The sequence below is a fragment of the Orycteropus afer genome, unplaced genomic scaffold (assembly GCF_000298275.1).
Source record: "Orycteropus afer afer isolate SDZICR_OR568_19922 unplaced genomic scaffold, OryAfe1.0 scaffold00413, whole genome shotgun sequence".
NCBI lineage: Eukaryota > Metazoa > Chordata > Mammalia > Tubulidentata > Orycteropodidae > Orycteropus > Orycteropus afer.
The window spans coordinates 2,087,428-2,103,324 of NW_006922000.1; the positions used below are offsets into that span (position 1 = coordinate 2,087,428).

General features: G+C 46.7%; 1 protein-coding gene across 1 annotated transcript in view; it reads right to left on the bottom strand.

The window, feature by feature from the left end:
• The window catches only part of DGKI (diacylglycerol kinase iota), a 380,807-nt gene that overhangs the window by 291,397 nt on the left and 73,513 nt on the right, over positions 1-15,897 (bottom strand). Inside the window, exons 9-10 of the mRNA XM_042782691.1 lie at positions 7,732-7,803; positions 4,545-4,661 (exon numbers count right to left, since the gene is read on the bottom strand). Coding sequence (XP_042638625.1) covers positions 4,545-4,637 — 93 coding nt within the window. The 5' untranslated portion in view covers positions 4,638-4,661; positions 7,732-7,803. The remainder of the gene's footprint in view (positions 1-4,544; positions 4,662-7,731; positions 7,804-15,897) is intronic.

The window sequence follows — 15,897 nt, forward strand, 5'->3', positions numbered from 1 at the left end:
GTGCCTAAGGCACTTGACTGCTAACCAGAAGGCTGGCGGTTCAAACCCACTAGCCACTCCTCAGAAGGAAGGCTGGGCAATCTACTTCTGTAGTGATAATGCCTCGGAAACCCAAGGAGGGGTTGCTATGAGTCGGGTCCGACTCGACGGCACATAACAACAACAACAACATTTATAATAGAACAGGCCAGTTTTGCACATAGGGATGGCCTCATCCATCTTCCCAGTCCTTCTTAGTCTGGAAGCTCTGCTAAGCTTGTCCACCATGGGTGACCCTACTGGTATTTGCAGTACCAGCAGCACAGTCTCCAGCCTCACGGCAACATGTAAGGCAACATGGAACGACAGACTGACAGACAAGAAGTGTTCACTGTAGGTTCCATCAACTCACATCACTCCTTCCTCATCCTTCTTCCCCTGACACCACCCACATCCTTCGACACCATCCTGACCCCAGGATGGAAACTGCTCCAGTCCTGCTTGGCATTCCCACTGTGTTTCTGCTTTGGTGGCGCCTGTCAATCTCTGCCTTTTAGATGTGACCATGGCTGATTGGCCAACCTGCCTGTCCCCTTCTTCCCAAAGATGCTCACTCACCAAAGCGGCACCCCTGACCAGGTGGCAGAAGGCCCTTCTTTTATCAGGGATTGACATGAGTCTGAATCGCTCTTCCAGAATCCTCAGGGATTGACATGTGTCTGAATCCGTCTTCCAGAATCCACAAGAACTCTGCCCACTGACTTAGGAGTAGAGGCTTGTGGACACAGATCACATCCAGCTGGCCTTCAGACCTCCTACTGCATATAACAGCATCTTGGAACGTTCTGATGAAAAAATGGTCAATGCCATTTGCCGTTAGATAAATAAACTTAAGTAAATGCAATTAGATAAATGGAGATGTAAAACCACAACAAGACAGCACTGCACATTTATCAGAACGGCCTAAAGAAGAAACAGTGATACTGGCAAGTTCTGGTGACAATGTGGACAAACCCCATCATTTACACATTGCTGGCGGGATGAACTTTGCAAAACAGTTTGACGGTTTCTTAAAGATCTAAGCCTGTGATTGTCCTATGATCCAGCAGTTGTACTCTTGGGCACTTATCCCAGAGAAATGCAAACTTATGTTCACACAAAAATCTGTGCACAAAGTGTACACCAGCTCTACGCATAATAACGAGAAACTTCAAACAAGCCAGATGGCCTTCAACCGAATAAAGCTGAACAGTTAAACCTTGATGTGTTTGTGTAAGGAAATGACTAAGCAATAAAAAGGGACACACTACTGAGATACACAATCACCTGGGTGAACCCTCTAGAGCTGCTGGGGTTGTTAGATGCCATCGAGTTGGCTCCCACTCCTAGCTACCCTATGTACAACAGAACGAAACACTGCCCGGTCCTGTGCAAGTCCCACAATCCTTATTATACCTGAGCCCAGCACTGTAGCCACTGTGTCCATCCACCTCATTAAGGGTCTTCCCCTTTTTTGCTGACCCTCCACTTCACCAGGCATGACAGCCTTCTTCAGGCAATGGTCCCTTCTGACAACATGACCAAAGTAGGTGAGACAAAGTCTGGCCATTCTCGCTTCCAAGGAGCATTCAGCTGCACTTCTTCCAGGACAGATCTGTTAGGCCTTTTGGCAGTCCATGGTATTTTCAGCATTCTTTGCCAACACAACTGAAAAGCATCAACTCTTCTTCAGTCTTCCTTGTTCATTGTCCATCTCTCACATGCATGTGAGGTGATTAAAAACACCATGGCTTGGCTTAGGCACACCTTATAGTCTTCAAGGAGACATCTTTGCCTTTCTTCACTTTAAAGAGCTAGGCAACAGCCAGGCTGAGTGAAAAAGGCAACCTCAGAATGGTTTCTTTCGTCTGATGCTGCTGTCATGTGTTGTCGAGTTGACGCCAACTCACAGTGACCCTACAGGGCAGAGCAGACACGTTCCATACAGCAGCCCATCACCAGGTCTTTCTACAATGGAGCTGCTGGGAGGGTTTGAACCAGCAACCTTTCTGTTAGCAACCACCAGGGCACCTTCCACATAAAATTCTTGAAATGACATAATTATAAAAATGTAGATTTGACCAAGGCGGGGACATGGTGAGGCAATGAAGGAGAACATGAGGGACCTCGGTGGTGATGGAAGGTTCTGGATTTTGCACGTGTCCACGTCTGTACGCTGCTGGTGCCAGCCACTGGGCTTTGGCAGGATGTTGCCATGGAGGAAACTGGGTGGAGGATAATGGGATCCCTCTGCACCATGTCTCACAACTGCATGCAGAACGTTTCATTAATAAAAAGGGAAGAGCGCTGAGCAGGGGAGAGATGAAGAGTGACAGAGAAGCTGACGCCATGTGGGGTCCATCTGTCCCCCTGCTTCTTTGTGTGCTGGCAGTTTTTCAGAATGAAGTTTGTTTTTTTTTTTTTTTTTAAGTTTAGAAAAGTAAACTTAACAATCCCCCCTTAATGTGGTGTTGTCTTCTGATTGCCCTAACTGGTCTACCTCCAGTTACCAAAATAGCACACCATTAGGCCATTCTACAGGAGCGTTGGTAGCACAGTGCCTAAGGCATTTGAAGACTAACCAGAAGGCTGGCAGTTCAAACCCACTAGCCACTCCTTGGAAGGAAGATGAGGCAATCTACTTCTGTAGAGATACCACCTCGGAAATCCAAGGAGGGGTCGCTATGAGTCGGATCTGACTCAAAGGCAGTGAGTTTGGGTTTTATTGTTTTAGGCCACCCCACATTCTTGTCAGTGGTTTCCTTGTGAGATACTAGTTTTATTCCAACACTACTTTCCTTAAAGGAAGCTATGTGAGGCCAAAGTTCACACACACGAAAACCCCACCATCGCCAGACCTGTGGCACCTCATGCCCATCCTTCCTACATCCTCACCCCAAAATGTCTGTTTTGGTCACACTGGTCTCACAGTGCAGGCACGACTCTGGACACAGTGCCCTTTCCCGGGCGTTCTCATGCCTGGTGCTGTCTCTCTTTTGCTGACTCAGAGCCCACCTCCTCCACGAAGCTCTCCCTGATCTTAACCTAAGGTGACTATAAAGTGTTCAGAGCAGGATGGTGCAATGTGACAGTGTCTGGCAGCCTTCCTGATACAGTCTGGGTTCCAGTTAGAAGGTATCATACTAACTGGATGAACAATTCATTTAAGGGCCAGGAAGAGATTATTTGAGTTTTAGCAGGAAAAAAAAGCCAAGTGGAAATGTTGACCAGATTTAAACATAAGACTAAACTGGCAGTTGGTAAACCTGAACTGCAGACCACACTACTACAGCTAACTTGCCATGTCACCTTGGGCAACTCACTGAGCATTTCTTGGCATTTGGTTGTAAATGTAAAATAAGGGGACTAAAACTCACTAAACTCACTGCTGTTGAGTTGGATCCGACTCATAGCAACCCCTCCTTGGGTTTCTGAGGAACTATCACTATGGAAGTAGATTGCCCCATCTTCGTTCTCAGGAGCGGATAGTGTGTTTGAAACATCAGCCTTCTGGTGACCAGTCAAATGCCTTAGGCACTACACTACCAGAGCTCCCAAAATAAGGCGACTAGACTCCCCAATCTGTAATATGTTCGTATTATACCTGCCTCTGGAAAAGAATTCCCAGGAGCCTCCAAGATATATTCCTTGGAAAGTTTACTCCTAAACATTGCTCATCACAAAGTCTGAACTGTACATGAAACACACAAAGCAGGACACTATCTCTTGATGCACCAAGTTTGAAACAAAACTGAGCCAATGAGAACAAGTGGCATGGCATCTTTGTAACCACACAAAGTAGGACCTCCACACCTTTCAGTCAGGAAGATTTCCTAAGGTACCTGCAGCCCAGGGCAGATGCAGCCCCCCACCCTTCAGCATTGAAACTCTGCCTCCCATCACTTGGAGCTTCCTGTCTAGGATGCATAGTGCGGAGCAGAAACGTTTTCTAACAAGGATCTTGACTTTGCTGAGAACCAACCAAGATTTCCCAGAGTTTTGCCAGAGGCGAAAGTCCAATGAGGAGAAAACACAGAGCGCTCCGAGGCAGGAAAAGGGTGGTGCTCCTTTGCTGGAAGGACACAGTGTGGCTCTCCGAGCAGGCTCTGTGTGTTTAGGAAGGTCATGACCCACACGCCACCCTTCAGGCTGGAAGTGATGGTGCTCTTAACCAAGGCTGCCCTCACACTGACTCTCGGGGGTGCCCAGGCTGAGAGAGGAGATCGGGGAGACTTAGTCCATCACCACTCGAGCTCACCGAAGCTCTGCAGAGTTCTCACCGAAGACTACGGTGGGCGCGGGGACGGGGAGGAGACCCTGCTGCTCTCGACTCCAGTTTCATCAGCGTGAGGAGGCTGGTTCCACAAGGGAGCCCAGCACATGAGGTGATGGGCTAAGGGATGGAGCCTGGAAGGTGCACGGGGGCCTGTGGGGCAGGGGGACCCAGAGACCAGTCGAGGCAAAGCAGGCAGCAGCAGGGACCTTCTCTCTGCACCTGCCCAGCGGTGCTGGGGCCCAGCAGTTACCTGAGGCTTCTTCACCTTAATGATCCAGGTGGGCGGGACAATAACAGCTGCATGGGCCCCCAGGGAGCAGGGTTCTTCAATGTGGTGCAGCATGAAGCAGGTCACCTTATTGTGAAACTGAAGAGAAAAAGAGGCCAGTCAATTCCAGGCAAAGGAAAATGCTACAGTGAGAAGGGACAAACACACACACAGATACACTTGTGTACATATACACGTGCGCACACACACACATGGACAGGAAGGTACACACATGCACACACATACTGCATGCACATGCATGCACACGTATGCACAAATGCATATGAATATACACTGATGGGCACATATACACAGATCCACATGCACATCTACAAAAATGCACATAAACACATATATGGGGACACATACACACACATGAACACATACACACACATGTACATGCACACACACTAAGGACATGTGCTTCTCATCACTGCCCCAGAATTCAGACCCAGAATCTTAGAGGCTCAATTTCAAATGCATTCCACTTTACAAACTTATAATGACTGATGACAAGAGATCATTTTAGTAGGTCAAGGCCCAAGCCTGCTAACATTTTCATGGGAAATGCACATGAAGTTGCTGGAATCTGGGTGGGTACTACTAACTCTCACTTCGGCCCACAACTTTCATTTCACTAGACTTCCTCTGGTCACAGACAAGGCTGATTTTGATAATGTTGACAAGGATATGAAGATAAGCAGATGCCATGCCCCAGCCCTGGCCTCTCCTTTTTCTAGGTGTAATTCATTCTGGGTAGTCCTTCCAGGTAAACCCAGGAAAGGAGCCAGCTGTCTCCCCAAGAGAACAAAGAACAAAGGCAAAGCTTCTGCTGCATTTGCTGTGGGGCCATGAACTCAAACCTCCCTGCTAAAAAATACAGTGGCCCTGCCATCGCTGGCAAGTCGCAAGTGCTTTTTGTTTTTAAGAGGACATGTATGTAGGCTAATGGTCCTAACAATACCTCAGTGTTAGGGTCTTATGTGATCCCAACTCCACCACCACAATGGCCTTGGGTCAATCTCATTTTCAACCACCTTTTGTGTGGCTGTAAAATGATGATGACTCACAGTGACATGTATTTTCTAATGAACATGAAAAATCCAATTTATACGGTAATGACATACCTTAAGTTTTTAACCATAGTGACTTTTAAATTTCAGTGCTGACTTCTACTTGGACTATACTTAAGGTGGCCATATAATTTATCACCTTTACAGGAACAATTTTGAGAGTAAAAGATAGTACTGATGATAACTAGGCTAGGACAATGGGCATTAATTAGAGCTTTCTCAGGAAAACTGGCACTATGGTCACCCTCATCCTACTATCAAATCAGAGTGTTTGTGTCCTCCTCCTGCATGTCTGCAAGATCCTTTATGACCCACTGGCTAATTACTAATTATTTAAATAAGCATGAAATACTAGTTAATAGAAATTAATAATGCCCCTGCCACCAATTATTTGTGATCTGTGAACAATTAAATCTACCAGAGAAATGTTACTTGAATACCTCAATTAAAAATCTGATTTTTTTTTCAGCAGTTCAATTATCCCCCAAATGCATGATCACAGCATTTCTAATGGTAAGGACCTCAGAGGCTGCCTGTTTCAACTCTTTCCATTTATACCTGAGTCACCTGCAAACCAGAGCCTAAGTGGTATGTCCAAGACTGCACAGCCTTCACGTGGTAGAGTCAGGATCTAATCCCTGAAACCCAGCTCCCAGCCAATGTTCTTTCTGCCGAGCAGAAAACAAACAAGGGCCACTTGTTTGTTTGTTCTACCAGTTATGCCGAAAAGGATTACCTGTACTGATAAAATCCATCACTACATTGTCATAAAGCATTTGTATTTCCAGTTCTCGCAAAAGCACCTTCTTTAAGGTGAGAAGTTCTAAGATGAGGAATTGACCAAAGCCAGTTCACAGTCAAGTGAAAATTCAGTCTTTTTAGTGTTTCAGTCTTACAGCGTGGACTATAGATTAATGAAAAGAGAGCGTATATGTTTTCCATGAAGTGAGAGTGAGCTCCCAAATTAATTCACCCTAGATAAGCCATCTTATGGAAGTGTGGTGGCGCCATGGGGCAGGAGCAGCTACAGCCACAATGACACTATGCCCAAGTTAGGGCATCCCCAGATCAAGGAAACCAGCAGGATGAGTACTGTTAGGGCCACCTGGCCACAGAACAAGGGAGTTGTTGCCTTGAGGTTACAAAGTTTCATTCAAGGACCAGGCTAGCTATATCTGCAAATAGCTTCCTGAAAAGAAACACCAAGATTATTCACGTCACAAGTAAGTAAAAGGAGACATAAAGGCCAAGAACAAGAGATGTGGTGGCAGGATGGTAACACAGCAAGAAATGAGCTTTCCAGAACAATGAGGCCCCAGCAAGTGACAGCAGGTACCCCTGGCCTGTGTGGCCTTGGAAATTATACCAGGAAAATTGTTGGACTGGACCTCACAGAATTGCCAAAATGCAAAAAATGTTGACCTCCAGAAATATCAATGTGTTGGCTCCTGCCCAGTGGCACTATGTAGCTAGTTAAATCAGATGTGTGCCAAGGGGGTGAGGTGTCTCCCTGCAAACCTATAACCGAGCTGAAACATCACAGCCCTATGCCTTTTGGCATCTGCTGTGCAACAGGGTGACTGTAGACCTCAATTCATATGTTCATTCAAAAGAGTAGGTAAATGGACACAGGAGAGCAGGCGTCAGCAAACTTTTCAATAAAGGCCAGAAAATCAATTTTTAGGCTTTACCAAACACAGAAGAATAGAGTTGCCATAACTTCTGTGATCAAGAGCTGTCTAAGGACATGTGGGGCTTTACAGAAGCTCCCTCCTACAGGATGAGTTCTCAAGGACCTAGTGGAGGGTGGGGGAGACGTGGTCTAGGAGTGAGAAGCCCTGGACTTTGGTCCAGGGTTAGGAGCATGGCAGGATTTCCATCTCAGATGCCAGGCTTCAATGAAGGGGATAATTTATCTCAGGGTTTCTTCCAGCTCATACATGCTACAATTCTACACTTCTAGTTGTCTTTCTTCTTCCAAGAATCCTACATGAGAGAAGTATGTTAAGTTAGGATAGCCCTCTGCTTACAGACATCAACTCTTGTGATGACATAAAATGTGAGCCCACCTTGCTTTAGTTCAACCTAAAACTTACCGCCTGCTTGCACCAGGAACAGCTGATAGCCACAATCTCTTTACTGTGGAAGGAGAACTTTTGCTGGAAGCCCTGGGATGTTTAACAAGAGACAGAGAATTTTAAAACCACCTCAAGCACAGCACATGGTCACCCTCCCAAAGTTCAATGCAGTGAATGAGGTCAGCGTTGTCACCCATCACTCAAAGCAACTGCAACCACAAATTCTGCACTCAGCAGTACATTCACCTCCTCTGCCATGCAGGGGTTGCCTACTTCTGAATCACCGTGAGGGCAAGAGAAGAGGCACTGGAGTTACCTGTACCAGGTAACCGGTACTCAAGGTCAGATACAAAAAGATGTAGTTCTGGTATATTTTTATGGTAAGGAGAGGAAAGAACTATTGGTCCCCATGGCTCAATAAAACAAGGGTCACCCATCTCAGAGTCTCTGTACACCTTTAGCATCTGAGAACCCAGAAGCAGAGAAATTGAATGTTGGAGAAACAGTACCTAGTAGTCAGGGGCTGGGAGATGTCCAAGGGGGTAGTAATGTATTTGTCCAAGGGGGTAGTAATGTATTCAAACACTTCCATCACCCCTTTGGGATGTCTATACTCAAGGCATACAACTTACATTTTTCTTCTTCACCAGCCCTCAGCAATGAGATTAATGGAATGGCAAACACAATCCTCACAAATGAACCAACAGAAGTATTTTTCAGCAAGAGCCAACAAAGTTCTAAAGAATTTCCAGAGGGAAATAAAGAGTCATGCTCAGGAAATTCTTTTAAGGTTTCCTGTTATGGATTTAATTGAGTTCCTCAAAAATATGTGTAACCTTGGCTACGCCATGATTCTCAATATTATGTCATTACCCTCCATTTTGTGATCTGATGTAATTATCCTATGTGTTGTAAATCTTAACCTCTATGAAGTTAATGAGTCAGGGTTAGAGGCAGTTATGTTAGTGAGACAGGATACAATCTAAAGGATTATGTTGCATCTTGAGTCTATCTCTTTTGAGATATAAAAGAGATTAACCAAGCGAGCAGAGATTGAGGGACCTCAGTATCACCAAGAAAGAAGAGCTATGAGTTGAGCATGTCTTTTAGATCCAGGGTCCCTGTGCTGGGAACCTCCTAGAGCCAGGGGGATTTGGTGACAAGACTCACACAGATCTCCAAGGGACAAGGAGCCTACAGATGCTGAAAGGAGGTAAGGACCTTTCCCCAGAGCTGACAGAGAGGGGGAAAGCCTTCCCCTAGAGCTGGCACCTTGACTCTAGCCTCCTAAACTGTGAGAGAATGTTAAAGCCATCCACTGTGGTATTTCTGTCATAGCAGCACGAGGTAGACAAGACACTCTCCAAAGGTCATCCACTTCTGTCTGGCTGTGCAGCCTACACCAAACCAAATAAATGCAGCAGCAACAAAGTATTTTCAAATGGGGCTGCATACAGTGATCCAAAGGAAACAGAAAGGTGTGATGGGCAGGAAAGCCAGTCAAGGCCCTGGCTGAAAATAATCTTGCTGGACATGTACAGGTAATCTTAAGTGCAAAAATAAATGTACCCATTATTATAAGACATCCCAATGGCATCTCTGCAATCCCTTAATTCCTGACTACCCTCAAAGGTATCTCACTGCTAACCAGAAGGCTGGTGGTTCAGACCCACCAGCCACTCCATGGAAGCAAGACTGGGCAACCTACTTCCATAAAGATTTACTGCCTCGGAAACCCAGTGGGGGTCGCTATGAATCGGAATCGACTCTACGGCAGTGGGTTTGTTTTTTTCTCAGCATTTTACATATATTGAGTGTTTCCTCCTTTCTGAACCACCCTGCTCACTTGCTTCCCTCATGCACCACTCAAGTTCTCCTTCCCGTCCACGTCTCCTGCATGAGGATGCGAGGCCAGTGTCAGCCTTCAGGCTCTGAGACTCCCCAACCAGTCCTTCTCCCCTGCCCCAATCTCAACTCTCACTTCTGGAGTCATGGCCTCTTCTTAACGTCAGACTCCTGGATTTGGAAAATGTCTCCATCAATACCTTCAACAAGTGAAAGGATAATGTAACAGACTAGGCCCAGGGCTTCTGTCCTCAGAAAGGCTCCTTGCAAGGTGGGCCCTTGGCCAGTCTGGGAACTTGGCTTTCAGAAGGCTTTCCTCATTCCCTGAAAAGACGTGCGTTGAACACTGTGCCTCAACTGTTTGGACAACAGTGTGGTTGATGCTGGGTGCCTGCTTTCCTTCTGGGAGTCTGGGAGCTTGGGAGGCACCCGGCAGAGGGTGCCTCCGTGACTAGCCTCCAGGAAGAAACTTGGGTGCTGAGTCTGTAGTCAGCTTCCCTGGTAGGCCACCCTTCACACATGCTGTAAGTAGTAGTTTCTGTAGGAATTAAGCTATGTCCCACTTGATTCCAGGAACTCTGGTAGCACAGTGGTTAAAGCAATCAGCTGCTGGCCAAAAGGTCAGTAGTTCAAACTCACCAGATGCTCTGTGGGAGAAAGATGAGGAAGGCAGTCTGCTTCCCTAAACACTTACACCTTGGCAACCCTATGGGGCAGTTCTATTCTGTCCTATAGGGTCACTATGTGTCGGAATCAACTCAAGAGCAGCGAGTTTGGTTTGTTTGTTTTTCCCTGTGATTCCACTGGTGGGGGCTCTGGAAGCTTGCCCCTGGTGGTACTCTGTCCCAGGCATCTTTTCCCTTTGCTGGTTTTGCTTTGTGTCCTTCTGCTGAAATAAATCATAGCTGTGAGCAGTACACACTGAGGCCTACAAATCCCTCTAGAGCATCATCGAACCCAGGGTATTCACAGGGACCCCTGGCACACACCCTCCCACCAAAGACGGAATCTTCGCTGCCTGCTCTGTCAGTGACAGTCTTGCCTCCCCAGCAGGGGGCACACTGGCTGTATGGCCCATGGGGCCGCCATGGAGGGCCAGGTTTGATGTCCTCATGTTCACCACCCTGGTGCAGAGCAGTCACCCTGCAGCTCCCGGGACCCCAGTTGTGCCTGCATGACAGCAATAGCTTCCAGAGAGGAGGCCAAGCCCAGTGGGCAATGGGTTGATCACACATGTCTTTTCAAAGGTGATGCACACACTACTCAAGGTGAAATAAGAAGGCTCCCAAAACGCTGGACTGACTTCATGCTGGATCCTCAATTCATTTTTGATGGACTGAACCAAAAAAGAAAAAAGAAAAAAATATGGCTAAAACTCTTTTCTGGAGCAACAACGTGTGACCACTGCATGGAGAGAGAAACCAGCAACCAACATCCAATACGCTGAGGGTGCATGGCGCCTGGGCAGGGGCCTCCTTGACTGCTGTGCTTAACAGTCCCTCCCGGGCCCACGTCCAGCCAGGCCTGCCCTCTGCTCCTGGTCTCCCACACCTGAGCGTCTGTCCTGGGTCCCAGCTGGCCTCTCGCTGACACTGGCTCCTCCCCTCTATTCTTCATTCAATCCTGGGCACTGCCACCAGGGAACGTGCCGCGTCCACAGGCCAGCCTCCAGCTCAGAACACTGCCATGACTGCTTCTTTGTTAAAGACTATGGAACAAGCTGTCTGTGGCATTCAGACCCCCAGACCTTCCCAACCAATCCATCGTCCACTCCTCCCTTATCACAAAGCCCTGGCTGTGTGAGAAGGGTCTCATTATCTTCCACAACAGGCTGTATTCTTCGTATTTCCACTTCTTTGTCCAGGTTGTTTCTTCATTCCTGCCCTAGCCCGTAGGACAGCCACCCCCATTTCATATACATGGATGTCACTGCCCCTACTCTTCCAACATCACCTCAGTCCATTATGCTCTCTTCTCCCAGCTACACCTCATCACCTCTACCATCCCTCAGCATCAGTGAACAAAAACGAACCATCACCAAGTCAGTTCTGACTCATACACCCCCACGTGGGTCACAATAGAACCGAGCCTTGCAGGGCTGTCAATGGCTGACTTTTCCAATATAGAGCTCTAGGTCTTTCCTGTGTGGTGTCTGTCCGTGGGTGGACTTGAGCCTTCAACTTTCCAGTTAGTAGCTGAGTGTGTTAACCATTTGCACCACCAAAACCCAAAACCAAACCAAACTCACTGCCATCGAGTGGATCCAACTCATAGCAACCCCTCCTTGGGTTTCTGAGGCGGTATCTCTACAGAAGTAGATTGCTCAGTCTTCCTTCTGAGGAGTGGCTGGTGGGTTTGAACCGCCAGCCCTCTGGTTAGCAGTCAGAAACCCCCAGGAGACTCCAAATAGGAGACTCGGCAACACTACCTATCGTGCTGCAGGGTGCTGGAAGAGTGTGTCTGCTGGCTCCAGGGAGACGAGACGCTGACGCCCGAGCAAAGGGCCCCAACTGGGGGCCCCAGCGCTAAGCTATGCAGACCCACAGGAGGTCCCTGGAGTGAGCTTGGTGGTCATCTGGCAGAGTCATGGCGAACACGGCCTCAGGGTCACTCTAACAGAGGGACACACACAGAACCACCTCGGAGCCTTTATGGGTCAAGGTCCCATCGACCACTGCTGTGGGGGTGGCCTATGGCCAGCTCCTGGCATGGTCATAGAGCCAGATTTCTAATTGTCCCCTTTCAGTGCTGGCCCAGGCCTGCTATGACGGGGCTGGCACACGCCCTGACTTTTTGAATTTCCAGACTCCATGATTGCTAAGGGCTATTTTGTTCTGCACGATCAAGGAAGAAAATGGGATGTGATGTCAGGTCAGGTGATTTGGACCCAATGACTTAAAATTAAAAATATCAAGCACCTTGAGGGATAAGGGAAGTTGTTTTTTGTTGTTGTTGTTCTGTTTTGTTTTTTGACACTTCCTCCTCCCCTCTATTCTTCATTCAAATTGAGCCCCTGGAATAAAGGTCAACGAGATGGATTCTGAGCATACAGAGTGAGACTGCGGTGACACTAGACCAGGATTTGTGAGATGGGCTTTCAATCTTGCTGGCTGGCTGTCCCCTGTATCACCAGTAGGTCTGACCTCCAGCAGAAGGCAGTGCCTTTCCATGTCCATTCTGTGTTGCGGAACAGGGGAACGGAAGCTTTAAACTGTGTTACCGTCCTCCCTTTGGGGAAGCCCGGATGCCTTCCATATACGAGAATTACACCCCATAATGCCATGCCCAACTGGAAAACTGACTGTGTTTCATGAAAGACAATTTGGAAGCACAGTGACCATTTGGGGGAACTTCAGATTTTTAAAAAGGTTTAGCTTTAGACTAGAATAAAATTAAAGAATTTCAGTTTTCCAGTGGTCTCCCTTTCCCTGTCATAGAGCCTGTCATTATGGGCATAGTAGGAATATCCAAGTCACACACATGTGACATGGAAAGAACAGAAAGGAAGACTCTCTTGAAACCAAAGGCAGCTCCTTAGCTCAACACAATAACAAGCACTTAGTGAGAATGGCCAGACTTCGTCTCACCTACTTTGGTCACATTGTCAGAAGGGACCATTCCCTGGAGAAGGCTATCAGGCTTGGTAAAGTGGAGGGTCAGTGAAAAAGGGGAAAGCCCTCAACAAGATGGACTGACACAGTGGCTGCAGCGATGGGCCCAGGTGTGGCAGGGATCATGAGGCTGGCACAGGACCAGGCAGTGTTTTGTTCTGTTGTACACAAGGTTGCTGAGTCACTATGTTGTACACAGCAGCACCTAACAACAACAACAATTAATTCATGGAGTCCTGGTCAGCAAAAACAGTTAAGGGCTGGGCTACTAACTGAAAGATTGCCAGTCAGAACGCACCCAGAAGTGCCTCAGAATAAAGGGTTGGCAATCTGCTTCTGAAAAACCAGCTACTGGAAACTATGGAGCACAGGTCTGCTCTGGCACATGTATGGGTACATTGTTGGTGTTGTTGTTAGGTGCCGCCAAGTCGTCTCCGACTCATAGCGACCCCATGTACAGCAGAACGGAACACCGCCCAGTCCTGAGCCAGCTCCATGATTCTTGCCATACTTGAGCCCATCACCGCTGCCAGTGTGTCACTCCATCTCGCTAAGGGCCTTCCCCTCGTTCACTGACCATCCACCTTACCAAACATGGCATCCCTCTCCAGGGATGTACTGTTAGTTCTTCATAAAGTCCAGCTTCTCTGACCCTTTGCTCAGCATAGTTTGAAGAAGTATGGTGAAAGGATACAACCCTGATGCACACTTTCCCTCATCTTAAACCACAAAGTATCCCTTTGTTCTGTTTGAATAACTGCCTCTTAGAGGTCATGGTTGCACAAGAGCACAGTTAAATGTTCTGGAATTCTCAGTCTACACAACGTTATCCATAACGTATTATGATCTACACAGTCAAATGCCTTTGCTAGTCAATAAAACCCAAGTAAACATCTTTCTGGTATTCTCTGCTTTCAGCCAAGATCCATCTGCCATCAGCAGTGACATCTCTTGTTCCCCGTCCTCTTCTGATTCTTGCTGAAATTTCTGGAAGTTCCCTGTCAACACACTATTGCAACCATTTTTAAATTATCTTCAGCAAAATTTTATTTGTGTGTGACATTAATGATCTTTTTTGATAATTACCACATTTTGTTGGGTCACCTTTCTTTGGAATGGGCACAAATATGGATCTCTTCCAGTCAGTTGGCCAGGTAGCTGTTTCCAAACTTCTTTCCATGAACCAGTGAGGACCTCCAGCACTGCATCTTTTTGTTGAAACATCTCAGTTTATATTCTTATTTATCTGAACATCCTAAGTTTCCTACACTGGTTTTACCAGTCTTAAGCTAATTTGTATAAATGATTAAGATTTTGAAAAAGTACATGTATGTTCAATAGGGGAGCTCTGGTGGCATGGTGCCTAAGGCATTTGACTGCTAACCAGAAGGCTGGTGGTTCAAACCCACCAGCCACTCCTTGGAAGGAAGGTTGGGCAATCTACTTCCGTAGTGATACCGCCTCGGAAACCCAAGAAGGGGTCGCTATGAGTCGGATCTAACTCAACAGCAGTGAGTTTATATTCAATGAATTGAAATATAATAAACTACGGCTTTACAAAAAGACTTAGAATAAGCAATTTCTTTATAACTTCTGATGTACTGTAAATTCTGTGGAAGTACATAGTTACTCTACTAGAATCATCTATGGAAAAGTAAATTTTATTCTATGGGGTTTAATTTTGCAATGTACTTAAGGCATAATTTGTCCAAAGTAAGTAACTACTTTGGACATGTTATCAAGAGGGACCAGTCCCCAGAGAAAGATGACATGATTGCTAACCAAAAAAGAGGAAGACCCTCAATGAGATGGGCTGACATAGTGGCTGCAACACTGGGCTCAAACACAGCCAACAATTGTGAGGGTGGTGCAGGCCCAAGCAGTGTTTTGTTCTGTTGGACACGGGGTTGCTAGGAGTCAGAGCTGACTCACAGACACCTAATTCCAACAATGGCATGAATCAAAAAGTTTTGAAAATCTGTCAATGCCTTTATTGTCTATAACATGCTCTCACTGCAAGGTAATAATTGATTTGAACCTTATGGACAGATAGTTTATTAGTCCTCGATAGAGCATTCCATGTTCTTCCCCCAATGTTGTTGGTAAATAGCCAATTTAAAACCAATCCCAACTCATGGTGCCCCATGTGTCACAGGGGAGACTGTGCCCCACAGGGGTCTCAGTGGCCGATTCTTTCAGATGTGGGTCACCAGGCTTTTCTTCTATGGTATTTCTGGGTGGACTCAAGCCCCCAACCTTCTGGTTAGCAGCAGCGCATATTAACCCATTGCACCACTCAAAAACAATATATTAATCAGAGCCATTTATATCATCCACAGGCTATTTCTGCCCTTTCCTTGCATTTATCTGAAAGCCCCGCTACACGCTGTTACTGGTGTTGCCAGGTGCCATCAATGTGGTTCCAGCTCACAGCAGCCCCATGTACAACAGAACAAACACAGCCCAATCCTGATGCCACGTTCTCCTCATATAGTCCAGCTTCTCAGATTATCTGCTCAGCATACAGCTTGAATAAGTGTAGTAAAAGGATATAACCCTGAGGCACAACTTTCCTGATTCTAAACCACGAAGTGTCCCCTTGTTCTGTTTGAACAATTGCTTCTTGATATGTGTACACGTTCTGCATAAGTAGAATAAGTGCTCTGGAATTCCCATTCTTCACAATGCTACCCATAATTTGTTATCATCCTCATAGTCAAATGCCTTC